This window comes from Falco cherrug, chromosome 6 (assembly GCF_023634085.1).
Source record: "Falco cherrug isolate bFalChe1 chromosome 6, bFalChe1.pri, whole genome shotgun sequence".
Classification (NCBI taxonomy): Eukaryota; Metazoa; Chordata; class Aves; order Falconiformes; family Falconidae; genus Falco; species Falco cherrug.
The window spans coordinates 19,267,569-19,282,383 of NC_073702.1; the positions used below are offsets into that span (position 1 = coordinate 19,267,569).

Sequence of the window (14,815 nt, forward strand, 5' to 3'; positions counted from 1 at the left end):
AGACATGGGGTGATTAGTGACATAAACTACTCATCTATTTTTTATACCAACTTTAAGTTTGACACCAGCAAACTGTACTTCTAAGTAATTGAACATTGTTATCCTATTCTTTGGGTATCTTTTCTGTGGAAATAAAAACCTGGGTTGCTGTTAAATAGTGAAATATGCCTAGAAATGTCAGCAGTTAGTCTTTAAATGGTTAATATTACCCTAAAAATGACCCAGAAAAATCTGTAATTTTCTTAGTATATTAAAGTGTCTCGCTCTAGTATTTGGGTAAAAAGCTCCAGTAATTCCAAGACAGTAGTTTGCATAGATGGCTACTGTAGAAACTATGAGGCTACCCCCATGGCATAGTCAAATCGGCAAACTGAAAAAGAAAGTCTCTGCCTTGGATGGCAATTTTCAGAGACATATGTCTTTAAGCTGGATAGTGCCAGCTTAACAGCCATGGGAGATTTTCTCTCTAATTGGGTATAGCTGGAAACTCCCCCAAGCTCCAAAGTTTAATCACCCGGAGGGAACCTGCCTGTGCTGGGTGGAAGCTGAGTTGAGGCCAGAAGGTAAGTACTAACTTAAAAATTCCTTTTTCTTAAAGCATTTGAGCGACTGTTTATAGTGAAGTGACTTCCAAATGTATTAGGGCATCTACTAGGGTAATGTAGATTCTCTGCTCTCTTTAGTTCGTGTGCCAGGTATACTAAGCGTGGTCTCAATAGTTACTCACCAGCTAGAAGCTGCAATAGAGAGAAAGTAAGAGAAAGAAATTTTTTAACCAGGGCATGAATCCTGCAGTGCGGTTCAGAGCTGAGCAAGGTAGCTATGAAACTGCTCCTAAAAAGGCTTGAGTTTGTTTTTAGTACCTGCTCATGGTAGATTTTGAATGGTTTTAATATGGTTTTCAGATAAACACTGTTCCTCTTGTTGGAGAATGTAACTCAGGTGTTCGGTGCTTCTGTTATAAAAATTGTAACTTATGTGGAGAGTCCCAATGGCCTTTTTCAGCTGAGGCAAACAGTAAGGAATGGGTGTCAGTTATACAAGATTCCTTGGCTACCAATAATTCATCAATATATTGTATCAAAAACAACATTTTTTTTAACACAACATCCTGCAAATCTCTTGCTAGAATTTTAGAAAAATAGTGGAGAACCAAGTGAAGTTCTGAGGGAGCCTTGTCTATGTTAGCTGTACCTTTCCCCAAATAAATGCAAAAAGGCATTGAGAGTCTAGATGAATAAGTATACTGATTTAAGGTAGAAAAAGTCATCCTGTCTCTGGTAAGTCAAGGGTTCTGTCTGCCCACCTTTAGGGAATCTCAGGTGTCAGTAGTCACATAGGAATGGGCAACTAAACTGAGCCTTCAGGGCACTTCTCAGGTCCAGACCCAGGCACTGAAATGTCGCAGTCTTAATGTGAGCTACCTGTGTCAAGTCTGTATAGTCAATGGAGATACACTCAGTGGACCTGAAGATTGAGGAGACTTTACCAAAAACCAAGGGTTTTTTTTCTGTGTTAGAAGCTTAAGGCAACTAGAATCTACTTACATCTGACAGACTTATTCTTAAAAAAAAAAAAAGGTAGCTGATGACAGGTTTTTATTCTCTATTTCTCATTATTCTTCTCACATAATATAATGCCATATAGAATTTCTTATTCATGTAAAATGATAATATGATACCTACCTAAGGCTTTTCACTCTATTTTTGTTCTACAAACAATAGATAAATTGTCCAGTAATTTAAAATTTTAACTTTCATATTCTTGGTATTGAAGTCTTTGGCTTTTCTTGTTAAAGGAAAAGTCTTATTTACTGTAAGTTTCTGCACATTACAAGTTCAGGCAATGTGTGTTGAAATGATTTGGGTGTGATGTATCTAGAAAGTATGTTTTGAACTATACAGATAAGCTGCAGTGCCATATAGTGAAAGCTAATCACACAACATGCAGAAACTATTAAAACCATTGTCCTAGAGGCAAAACATTGTGATTAGCAACAGCTATTTGCACTTTAAAACTGGAGGTGATCATTTTTCCCTTTATTGTGTATTTGGATTATATTGTCTAAATTACCCAAAATATCCCTATTTATTGTGATGACATGACTTGGTTCTTACCAGAAATGTTCAAGGGAGAACTCTCAATCTGATTGTTCTTTAAAATCAGGTTTTGGCAAAATATGTTCCAAACGTACTTTATTTTCCGTATGCTTACAAAGCATTGTGACTTGAAGAAAACACATAACTGGACCATACTGAATCTCATTCGAATGGGAAACATCATGTGGATGCAGAGTGTGACAGACATGATGTTGTGCCCTTGGCTTTTAGCTCTGAGAAAACTGGGCTCATCTGTAAAAATATTTTCTTAAATCAGGCACTCAGGTTTCTGAGCCATTGGAACATGATTAGGATACCCATTTTAAAGCATTTTTCTCCCCGTCATTCGTGTATGATAGTAACATCTTAGTGAAGGGGGAAGAGTAGTCCTTTTTTTTTTTTTTTTTTAAGCAATCAGGGTAATGAAGCACAGAGAAATTAAGGCCTTGATTTGCAAACACTTTTATTTGTGTCAGCACAAGTATTCCAGCTCGTTCCTAGTTATGAAACAGCTCACCACAGACATGCTGTCTCTGCCAGGAGCTCTGTTGCTCATGGTGCAGAGAGGTGCTGTTACAGCAAGCTTCAGACAGCCTCCGATGCGCCCACCCCCTGGGCACGCAGGTCCCTGGTGCCCTAGGGGATACTTTTGGGGGGCACCTGAAGCAACGCAGCTAGATTCAGATCTACGTTCCAGGCTCTGAGGGACACCTCAAGGCTGCCGTAAGCAGCAATGAAACAGGCTGTAGCCATTCAACAGGACTGCCAAGGAAGCTCAGCCTGTTTCATGGAACAAAGGGAAGATTAACAATTCATTTGCCCCTAAATGAGGAAAGAAGTGGATGCAGTTGAAGCTGCAAAATGCGCTCCCACATCTGGCAAACAAAGCTAGCCTATTTCAGCCTTCTAGTACAACATGTTTTGTTTTCTTCTCCTCATCTTTTCAATGAGGATGAGGGCAAGGAGGGTGAGTGAATAACTTCCCTGGGGATGTGGTAGACTTTTCGGTGGCTTCGTATAATTGTGTTAAAATACAGCAAGGTTCCCCCTGTAGCCTGGGATTCATACCACATGTTTAAACATGTCTGTGTTTGCTTATAATCATACCAAACGTCTGTATGAGCGCTGGGGAAGGCTTTACAGATCTGCGCATCTTTCCTTTCCTAGCACAGCCTGTAGTGTCACTGGCCCATCTCTCATCTTCTGTTTTAAACCAGATGGAGTTTAAACATCAGCAGGCATAGCGAGAATAAAAAAGGCTCTCTCTCACATCAAAATAATGGTACTTTACACCAGTTTTATGAGATGCTGTTTTCTGCTTCATATTTTTCAGGGAACCGGGAGCTCAGAAGCATGTCAGGGAAGCCTAGGCTTACCTACCTTAATGGAAGGGGGCGAATGGAGACCATACGATGGCTGCTGGCAGCAGCTGGTGTGGAGGTTAGTTGACTACTGTGTTCCACACTGGTGTTTCCAACTGGCCTCAGCAAGGAACAATTTAACATGCACATAGAGGATAAATGGCTGCAAGGGGGTGACTAAATTAATTTGGCCAGTGGCACTGCATGTTTGTTAACGACTTTGTTTGGTGTTAATACTTTGGGTGCAAACACAGTGGAGCTTGGAGTTTATTAGAGCTAGTATCAGTTCCATGAACCAATTAATCATATTGGGGATTTACTTAAAGGTCCTTAATTAGCCTGAGGTTTCCGCTGTGCAAAACCACCTTAACTCAGTCTTAGTCTGCCTGCAGTTGCAATGTGTATAAACAAAAGAGCTTTGTTGACTTGCATGCCCTGGGGTGGGGTTAGAAATAGTTGCTTTACCTCGTGCTTCCCTTGGCACTAGCTATAACCCGTCTCCCTCCTCTAGATGTCCCCACACTTAGGTTGTTTTTGAATCAGTGCTGAGGCAGAAGCGGCCAGGACCTTCTGCTCCTCCCCATCTGTGAGGACACACGGGGGATCCTCAGGACATCTGTGGCCAAACAGCGCAGTTGAAGATGCAGCCCACTATCTTTTGCTTAGTTCGACCCTTCTGCATACGGTTATGTGTAGTCACTTGCAGAAGAAAAATGCTAAAATACAGCAGTATAACACTATTGTGTCTCCTTTTCCAGTTTGAGGAAAATTTTTTGGAAACAAGAGAACAGTATGAAAAGTTAATCAAAGGTAAGAATCCTAACATCTGAGGCTTAGCACCTCAGAAAATTGCTCCAATTTAGCTAAATTTGTGGTTTAAAATTAGTTTATTTAAACCAGTGCAAACTTCCAGGTGCACACCTAGAATACTGAAATGCTGGGTTTGAGTAACCTGTTCTTTCCAGTGCCAAACAAATCCTATAAGCTAAAAGCCATAGCTTCTGTGACTCATTTATTGTATCGCATTAAACAGGAGCAGCAAATATACCTATTTAATGGAACTTAATTATGTATGCTGTTGAACTGTTAGCATGGTTCCTGGCACATTTTTGGTCCAGGGTGAATAGCACTCCCCAAAGCAATTCCTAGGCATCATTTGGGAGTTGACCCAGGCCAAGGGCCATTTCCAAGTTGTCACTTAGATGTGACCGCCATGCTCTATAGGCAGAGAGCACTGCATAGAATGAAGATGGCCACTCTGTGCCAGCTGGCCTGAGCTCTTGTTGAGATGACTAGAACAGATAGATGTACCTATATGTTGGTTCTGAACCTCAGTGAGATAAGCCTCTAAATGAAAGGCTGACATAGCATCAAAATCCCCAGGAAAGCGTTTTCCTTTGTGCTAGGCTGTCTGCAAACACACTAGTGACAGTCCTAAGCAGGACAAGCCTGAGCTGTGAAGCTTCTGCCAGTTAAAAAACAGGGACCCGGCGGGGAGACCTGTGGAAAGTCTGACATGGTCAAACCAGCAAGCCACAAAGGCTTCATGTCAGCCGTGGGAGTGAGACCAGTTCCCAAACACCAGTGCATATCCACAGCCACTGCCCTTGATATTTGGCTAGACCAAATCCCTCTGCAGCCACCCTAGAAGGAGAAGACCTTGCTGCCAGGGTGGAGAAGGAGTTGGGACTATGAGGAGCACTACAGAGTGCACCTGCCCTACAGTTTACCTGCTGCCCAGGAGATCTAAGAGAAACCTCACAGCAGGCTGAGCTTGTGAAATCATGCTGGGAGACTTGGGAGAGGACTTGGCTGCATTCTGGCTGCTTGGTCAGAAAGGACAAGCTGTGTTTAAAGAAATTCTGACAGAAAAATTAATATTAAATATATATATTTATTTTTTTTAAAAAAAGGGTATAATGAAGAGCAGAATTAAAATAGCAGGTCCAGCTGTCTGGGAAACTGATGTGGGAGAGCAGTGCAGTGTAAAGATAACAGGTATAGCTCTAAGTATGATGGCTTAGATACTGAAAGCCCAAATCTGAATTTGCTTCACAGGGCTAATTAATCCAGACCAAGTGGTACAATCCTGGATACAGCATCCAAGCTTATCCATACTCAGAGAGAAGAACTAAATGGTGATGAAAGGGATAGGGAGGTTTTATAAAGAAGATCAAGGGCTTTTTTATATATATAGAGAGAGATTAAGATAGTGAGAACTCAAAAGAAAAATGTGGGATTTAATATGATGGGTTTAAGAAAGACAAACTAGTTAGTCATCCTGATAAAGCAACCTCTGGAATGCTGCCAGTCCTGCAGGGCAGGTCTGAACACAGAATAAGCCCACATTACCTCTTCCTTCCAAAATGCTTTTTGTTAGCTTATTTTGTGTTTAAACACCAGCACATTGTTAGAATGGTCCAGATGTGACTTCAGCAGGTGCCAGCTGATGATCTTCTAAGCAATGCCCCAGCAGTGTCCAGGATGAAGCCTGGGACAGGGGCTGTTCCCAACGGGCAGCTTGCTGACAGACAGCTGTTTTGGAGGCCTGGAGAATTAAATCGCATCAGCCTGGCCAGACCTGTACCTTGTTGGCCTGAGAGATTACTAGCTTGGCTCAATCTGTATAGCCACAGGTTGCCCAGGTTGCTACCTGAATATCAACAAAGTCTGCTGGTAATTGATGAAAAGTAGGTCTAAATGATTGGTTTTTAAGGTATGTTCCACAGAACACCTTCTGACAGCACAATCCAGTCTGTAAAACCACTGGCAAACTGCTTTTAATCCTGCATATATATTCTGTGCAGTGGTTATGTGAAGTGGTTCTCACTGCAAAGCAAGGAGAAGCGGTCCACTGCTGGTCACAAGAGAGAAATCCCTCTTTTCTGTAGATAAGAAACAAACCATGCATTCAGTTCATTCACATTTGCTGGATCACTTTTTGTCAGGGGCCAGAAAGTGAGATTTTATTGTTTCACATCTTTCCTGCTGAAAAAGTTCCCTTGCAGAACTGTTAGTTTTCCCATTCTACTTTGTTTCTGCTAGATAGATATCAAGCTGCAGAGGTGTGTCCTGGAAAGACATGAAGACACATGATCTTTCAGTGAATGTTTACAAGAAAAAAAGGCTATTCATTGCTGCAGATGGAACGACTCTTTGAATTTAAACTGTAAATTAATAATATAGAATGAATGAAGAATGTTTATTAATTCTAGACTAGCAAAGTATTTTAATAGCTCTGTGGAGCTATTGAACAATGCAAACAGATGTGTCTGTTAAAATGAACTTTTACACCTGAAAGAAGGACGCATTGAACAGATTAAAACTGAGCAATTAAAATAAATTATTAACTTTGAGCAATGCAAAGTGACAGCTGCCTAGTTGGATTTCGAATGTTGCTGTGATTTGAACAGGGCGGGATTGTTCTCTAGATGCCCTGAATGTGTAAATGGAGGAGGGAGTATCGCCAAAGACCATGAAAGAATCCAGCAGAAAACTGGTCTAGAAAAGGCTGACTTTGCTATTCTGAATCTCGTCAGCCTAGCTCTCAGAGCTGCCTCACTGAAGGCTTCCACAAATGCTCCTACCAGCACCAGGAGAAAATGAGACTACGAAGACGTATCTAAATAGGTCTGAATTGTTGTGGAATGACAGTGAGGATAAGCCTGTAATGAAAATCTATGTGTACTCTCAAACTTTTGTCCCTGGGGGGATTGTTAAAACTTAAACAGCAACTCCTGTTAGAGTCCCTGCCTTCAACTCTGTAGTTTAGAATCATAGAATCATTTAGGTTGGAAAAGACCTTTGAGATAACTAAGTTCAGCCATTTACCCAGGACTGCCAAGCTGGAGAGCTTCACAATGTTTAAGTGGCCTGACCTCTTCTGTTATCCTGGTAGCTCAGCCTTGCTGCAGTACTGCCCCTCTCGTTCTTTCTACTCATGTGTGTATGTCTGTGACAGGGAACTGATCTGCATTCAAAATAATTGGATTTTTTTTTTTTTAAGTTCAGATTTAACACAGACCTTTATTCTCCTCCAGTCCCTTGGGTTGAAAGTGCTGGCTCAGGCTTTTCCTGCCAGCATGAGGCAGGGTCCAGAAGCCCAAAGGAGCAAGCAGTGCCAGCTCCCATCAGCCAGTGAAGCTCTGGCAGTGCTGTAAAGCAAGGGGCCCAGTGCACTGTAATGACCTAGCTACAAAAGCGTGGTGCAAGCTAGTCCGTATTTGATCTTTCCCATGTTAGTTTACCGCATGGAGTTTTACGGTAGGGCAAGATATCAATAATCTGCTACACTGCAAAGAAATGTGCTTAGTCTCTCGCTCTCCTGTAAAGATAGCAGTCTAGGAAGAACTAACAAGCTTTCCCTCAACTCTCCACCCTAGATGGAGTCCTGATGTTCCAGCAAGTGCCCCTGGTTGAGATCGATGGAATGAAGATGGTGCAGACCAGAGCCATCCTCAGCTATGTAGCAGGGAAATACAATCTCTATGGGAAAGACTTGAAGGAGAGAGCCCTGTACTGTAACACCTCCTTTCACTTAATGAGCAATCTGTTATTTGATAGCTGCGTTATATATAACAAAGTAAATCCTGTAAATCCAGTAGAAAGGCATGATAAAGGCTAACACAATAAAAAGCAAGGATTCTAGCCTTTGCTTAGGTTTTAGCAGAAACACTGCTTCTGAAATGCTGCTGAACAGAAACAGGCTTTTAGTCCTTTAAAAAATATTTAGCTTATGTTTCGTTTTGGCTGTGAAAATTGGCACTACGGTGGGGACACAAAATTCGTCTAAGTAGTTTTAGTCAATTGGAAAACAGATGAAATAACTTCTGTGTTCTTTTCTACTGTCTCCCCCCCCCAACAGGATCGACATGTATGTGGAAGGAATAACAGATCTGATGCAAATGATTTTGATGTTTCCTTTCTCTCCACCTGAGGCAAAGGAGAAAAGTCTTCACTCAATTAAGGACAGGGCAACTAACAGGTACTTTCCAGTCTTTGAAAAGGTAAGTGACAGTAAGGATGTGTCTATAAAACTTGTATTGCAAATTATCAGAAGTTTCCCCAAAATAAGAATGTGCTTGTAGTGCACGTCAGTTCCAAATCCCCAGCTTTCTTGGCTCTCCCAAAGGGAAACACACAGCACATTTTCTTTATTTGTTGACTTGTGTTGTCAGGGCTGTGGTATTTGAACATCTACAAAGTTGTATGTTCTCAGCTATGCAGTAAAACTTTCCACTAAAGTAAAAGCAAGCAGGTATGATTTCTTTTTTGCTTGAGGGGATAGTTCCACACTTACCTTTGTTTAGAGCACATCTCTCTGCTATACTTAATTTCAGTTGGAACATTTTCATTAGACAAATGCAAAAATCGCTTGCAAATACATCAGGTGGAGAGATTAGGAGTATTTTAGTAGAACATAGATTTCTGCACATCCCACTTTCAAAAACAACAAACAAAGCCCATGTGACTTGGGCGTCTGGAAACATTTCTTACTTTTGTAACGTTCATCTACTGTTGATGGAAAACAATAATAAAGGCTGAACATCCTAGAAGTTCTTACAATAATTTATTCCCAAAGGCAGGGATTTGCTTTGATTAGCTATTGTAATTCTGTATTTCTAAGTTTGCTTCCCTGGTATCAACATGGGACATAAATTTCAATGAAGTATCTGAATGGCAGTTTTAGAAGTTCTCCAAGTTACTTGTTAGTTCCTCCAATATCTCTATGTTTAATTCTATGACTAATCTACTTAAGCATATAGTTTTGTCCCTGTTCCCAGTGCCTATTATCATTCACCATTACTAAGTGACCAAAGTTTGCAGCCTGTGTATTACAACAGTTCAGATTTTTTCCCAACAATAATGAAGTGATTTAGGCTCACAGCTTCCAGCTGGAAACTCCACCCTGAAATATCAGATATAGTTGCTGTTCAGCTCTACAGCTGTGCTGTGAGACTTAGCTGCCAGAGATCACATGTCCCATTCTCATCTGCAGCCCACATTCTCTTGTATTCTACAGGTTTTAAAACAACATGGCCAAGACTTTCTCGTGGGCAACAAATTCAGCTGGGCAGATGTTCAGCTAATTGAAGCCATTTTAGCAGTGGAGGAGAAAATACCTGCTGTGCTGTCGGGGTTTCCTCAGTTGCAGGTAATGTGGTTATCGAGCATGCCTGTGTTCAGGAGCTAGAGGGCAATCCTAAAGTGATCACCTCGTCATGCTATGTAAATCACGAGTGTGGGCAATTTGAGGAACTGTCACTATTATATGTATGCTTAACATCAAGCACAAGAGGGAATTGATTTAGCTGGTTTGTTGTAAGACACTGTGCTCCTGATGAACTCTGTTCAGGTATGCCTATATACCTCATATACCTGAGTGGTATATGCCTTCTCAATAGAAATAAATTAATGTCATCCTAAGGGAATCACTGACCTAAGCTGCCCTGTTTTCATTTTCCTGCTTCCTGCCAGTAGATGCTATCTAACGCCAGGTAACAAATGCTGTCTGTGGTACAGATTGACATGTTACAATAAGGTACAGTGTGCCATTTTTTTGTACTGGCTGGTATTACAATTTTGGGATCCCAGTAGCCTCACTTCTGCCTTCTACACTATGACTACAAACTGAAGCCTTAGTATCGACACAGTTAGCTGTCAGTAATCAACTTGATACAATTGAAGAGGAATTCTCTGCCTTTGTGTCACATACAAAGTCTGAAACTAAGCAGAAGTGAGGCACTTCTGCTGTGAGCCTTGACCAGAAATCAGAAGCACGCAGCATGCTATAGAGCATGGTGCGTGGGCAAGCCTGGGGTGTGACCTGCAGGAGTCATTAAGTGTTGAGATGCAGTGGACCCAAGTAGTCTGTGACTGGAAAGAAGCAGATAGTGTTCATTAGTCCTCTCATGTGCCTGTAATCAAGGTAATAAAGCAGTGTAGGCAATGCAAATTTGGGTTGAGGATGCAAGGCTTGAGGTCATGCTTCTGTGTGCTTACAGACAGTTAATTTAAGGGGTGTACTCAAAGACTTTGCCTTTATTCCCTTCAACAAAAAAAAAAAACCCAAACAAAAAACCCCCAACGACAACAACCAACAGTTCAGCATCAGACTATCACAGTTAGGTTTTCTGCATGGAACTGATGAGGAAAAGGGCTTTGACGTTTTTTTTCTGATTACTTTTACAAAAATTTTTAGATCTCAACCCCAACAGTTTAAGCCTGAATTTAGTGTGAAAGAATGAGGCACTTGAGCCACAAAGTGGGCAGTTACATGTGTCAGGTTTTATCACATAAGCAGTTTTGCAGACTTGGGTAATTCTTGTCTCTAACTCCCGTCTTCTAGCAAGATACCATAGCCACTAGGCATGGGCACAGTTACATTGAAGCCGTGCCTGGAATTATGGAGGGATTCCTTTACTGCTGGAAGGGAGAATGTTTCTAAAAGTGGTGGCTACTTATTTTATTTTTCTTGCTCCTTCTTGTATTTCCCTCTTATCCTTCCAGCAAGGAAAAGGGAATTAACTTCATACATCTGCCAGCAAGAACTGGCTGTTGCTCTGTAAAGCTTTTCTCCCTTAGCCCCATTGTTAGAAGGTTCTTGCGCATCTAAGGTTGCTCAGCTAACCATGGGGTCTCCAGCTGGCTGCAATCTGCATCAGTGAGTCTTTCTGACTGCACGATGAGATGTTTCAGGATCCTCAGTTGCCTTAACACAGGCATCTCTTGCCACCTGAGATGCCTAGCTCTTCCTTAATCCTAGTCCTGGCCTACAGCCACTGCTCCAGGAGGAAATAGGTCTTCCTGAGGGGCTCTGTTATATCTGCTAGCCCTATATAGATATTTTGGCTACTGTAGACTACAACACAGCATCAGAAGCCTCTACTGGACAACTGAGTTGAGCCAAGGATGCCTTCAGTCATTTCACCTTCAGCCACGCAATCCTAGAAATGCTGGGACAGTGGGACAACAGTGGGCATACTAGACACAGAGCTCATCATTTTACTACATAATGTAATTCTGTTCAACTTATGCATCAATGACCTGGATGAAGTGACAAAAGTGTACCCTCAGCAAGTTTGCTGGTGATACAGAACTGGGAGGAGTGGCTTATACACCAGAGAAGGACCTGGCAGTGCTGGTGGACAGCAAGGTGGCCATGAGCCAGCAGTGTGCCCTGGTGGCCCAGAAGGCCAATGGGACCCTGGGGTGCATTAGGAGAAGCGTGGCCAGCAGGTGGAGGGAGGTGATCCTGCCCCTCTGCTCTGCCCTGGTGAGGCTGCATCTGGGCTGCTGTGTCCAGTGCTGGGCTGCCCAGCTCAAGAGAGACTGGGAACTGCTGGAGAGGACACAGCAGAGGGCTACACAGATAATGAGGGGACTGGAGCATCTCCCTTATGAGGAAAGACTGCGAGAGCTGGGCCTGTGTAGCCTGGAGAAGAGAAGACTGAGAGGGGACCTTATGGATGTCTGCAGTTAAGGGCAAGTGTCCAGGAGGATGGGGCCGGGCTCTTTTCAGTGGTGCCCAGCGACAAGACAAAGGGCAACGGACACAAACTGCAACACTAGAAGTTCCTTCTGAATATGAGGAAGAACTTCTTTCCCTTGAGGGTGACAGAGCACTGGGAGAGGCTTCCCAGAGAGGTTGTGGAGTCTCCTTCTCTGGAGACATTCAAAACCCATTCTGTGATTCTGTAGTAAAAATGTAAATCATGTTAAAATATATAATTGTTTGCCCACATAGCGGTTTGCAACATCAGAACCAGCAAAGAAAGAAAAAAAGCTCACAAGCTGGGTCAGTGTATTTGTACCTTCAAATCTAGTCCCTGGTGCTCCCAGACACTGAATTTTTGCCTTCAGTTTCTTTCACACAGCAGAGATTTAGATGTTGTCTGCTCCAATACTGCCTTCGCTGGTAAGAACAGGCTTTTTGCAGCAGCAAGGTCCTCCTCCTGTTGGACAGAAGACGACTGTGTAGATGGCAAGAAATCTGAATGAATGTTAGGGTCTCTTCTAGCAGCAGGGGGGAAGCAGTTGTTCTGTGCAGGGAGCACTGTTTGCTACTGAAGTAGCTGGAATTTCTCTCTTACTCTGTTGTTTTTATTTTTTAGGCTTTTAAAATAAGAATGAGCAATATGCCTACAATTAAGAAGTTCCTGCAGCCTGGCAGCCCAAGGAAACCCCCACCAGATGAATCTTATGTTGAAACTGTGTTGAAGATTTTTAAGAAATGAATGCCTTCTACCTTCATTGAGACTCAAAATGCTGGAAAAAAACCCCCAAACTCAGAAGCTCAAACCAAAGGAAGTAGGAAGCTCAGTAAATTGTTACTGTTGCAGTTAAAATCAATGGTTAAAAAAAAAAAAAAAGCCCCAAAATGGAAATAAAGCATTCTGATTACCCTGGCAATGTGACAGTAGGTTTGTCTTTATTGATATCAAATGCTTAGTAAAACATGAAAACAAAGGAGTGTGGGAGCAAAGAATTATTTGTATAGTAGAGAATTTATTCATTTGGAAAAAAACCAATGCGGTGTTAGTATTGTCAGAATGTAACGTGTTGAAGAAGATACTTTCTGGATGAAAATAGGTTCAGTATAAGAGCTATGGAAGAGAGGAAAGAGAAGAAGACTCACTGAATCACTTCTTTAAAGAAGTAGACTTGTTTCAAGAGCAATTTTGGTAAGTACTTACATTATTTTTATATTTTGTGTATTGTGTGAGTGAAACTTCTAATTTAGTCGTGGTTTCATCTGTTGTTACCAAAGCCAAATCTCTTTTGTTTCTTACACTTCCTAGGTCTTGCCTAGGAACCAGCTTTTATAAAGTTCCATTATTTTCTTCCTCTGATTCTTCCAAGCACCTTAGTTTGTTGTTCCCAGTGCACTGGATTCTGCACCTTTTCACGTGATAAACCTTTTCAAAGAATGGGGAGGGCAGAGCCACATCCTCAAACAGATGAGCACTCGGGTTCAATGTTTGTTCATGCTTCTTTCTGTGCATTCATCTGCCAATCTGGGGACCCTCAGCTGCCTCCTAGCCCCAGTTCTGGACACCAATGGCCAGCTACATCTTCTTCCTAGTAAAACAAGAAGCACCAGGCTCCATTGCCTGGCTCTGAGGAAATTAGATTATAATACCCACTATTAAATAATTCATGCTATTAAACTCTCTTATTACCCAATGTTGTGTGACCACATCCAAGCAGCTTGTTGCAGCTGGGCCCTGGATTGGACTGGGCGAGAGTAGCAGGTGCAGACCAATAAGCCCTGAGTGAGCCAACATCAATTCAGTAACATAGATGGCATCTTCCAGTGCCCGTGACCTGGCACTGCCTCGTGTTTGATGTGATCTTTGGAGAGGTCCAGAGGGCAAAACCTGAGCCTGAGCTGCCACTTTGCACAGAGTGAAATGATGGCAGCCTAGGGGTGCTACTGCTTTGGCGGCACAGTGGGGCACCACCTGCCCTTCTGGCCATGTGCTGGGACCAGTGTCACCAAGGTGGCCACAGCTCCTCGCAGCAAGGCCTGTCTGCAGCGGTGAAGGCGATTCACAGAGTGGCAATGGGGAAGGGAGGAGTGGGGTCACAGAGCAGCAGAGGTTTCATGGCTAGAACAGCTCAGGTGCATTAAAGGTGTAATAAAGTTGCCCAAATTTCTCTTCCCAATCTCTCCTTGTGCAGGAAAGTTCACTAATCATTTAGTGAGCTGTGCTCATTATCTCTGTCCTGAAAAACTATTTAAGGTTTCTTGGAAAGTGACTTTGGTGCAATGTGAGCAAGGAAGAATGTGCCACACAAAAGGCTCCCAGGTCTGATGTCAGAGTCGGCTGAGGCTGAAGGGAGCAATGGATCTGCCCTGCTTTCACCCTGGATCTCTGCTCCAAATACGGAGCCACTGGGCTCAGCAATGGCAGCCGTTGTGGATGGCATCGGCACCTGGATCCCCAGGACGGTCAGTCCTGTTTGGTGGGGACTACCTAACCCTCTGGGAGTCACAGGAGGTCTTGGAAAGATCTCTAGAGATGGCTCCTTACATAGCCGGTTTGCCAGCACATGGGATCTGTGCTGGCCTGCCTCACCCTCGCCAGGTGCCCTGAGCCATCATTCCCCAGGCCACCCAAGTGCTCAGCTTGGAGATACCAGCCTCCCTGTGCCACCCACACTGTTGGCGCTTTGTCTCTTCCTGGTTCTGTAGTAAGTGAAAGCAGCAGGTCTCAAGCAGTTGCTGGAAGAAGTTGCTTTTCCTGTAAAATCCCGAAGGTGGAGAAGTACCCGAACTTATTTGCTAATGGCTGGCAATGCCATAGGTGAACTGCGTGTGCAGCTGCTGGGCAGCAGTGCAACCTGCCTCCT

The 14,815-nt window shown here is 42.9% G+C and overlaps 1 protein-coding gene across 3 annotated transcripts; it reads left to right on the forward strand.

Annotated features, from left to right (window-relative positions):
- The first annotated feature begins 456 nt into the window (after positions 1-456).
- On the forward strand, positions 457-12,871 carry LOC102049651 (glutathione S-transferase 3-like). 3 transcript variants are annotated; one of them, XM_027809132.2, is made up of 7 exons: positions 457-563; positions 3,433-3,539; positions 4,219-4,270; positions 7,843-7,975; positions 8,325-8,466; positions 9,483-9,614; positions 12,574-12,871. In XM_027809132.2, the coding sequence occupies exons 2-7, from the start codon at positions 3,453-3,455 to the stop codon at positions 12,694-12,696; spliced, it is 669 nt and encodes a 222-aa protein (XP_027664933.1). In that variant the 5' UTR covers positions 457-563; positions 3,433-3,452; the 3' UTR covers positions 12,697-12,871. The 3 variants fall into 3 exon arrangements, with proteins under 3 accessions (XP_027664933.1, XP_027664934.1, XP_027664935.1); XM_027809133.2 differs by lacking the exon at positions 3,433-3,539 and having other exon boundaries at positions 523-563; XM_027809134.2 differs by lacking the exons at positions 3,433-3,539; positions 4,219-4,270 and having other exon boundaries at positions 528-563.
- The last annotated feature ends 1,944 nt before the right edge of the window (positions 12,872-14,815 follow it).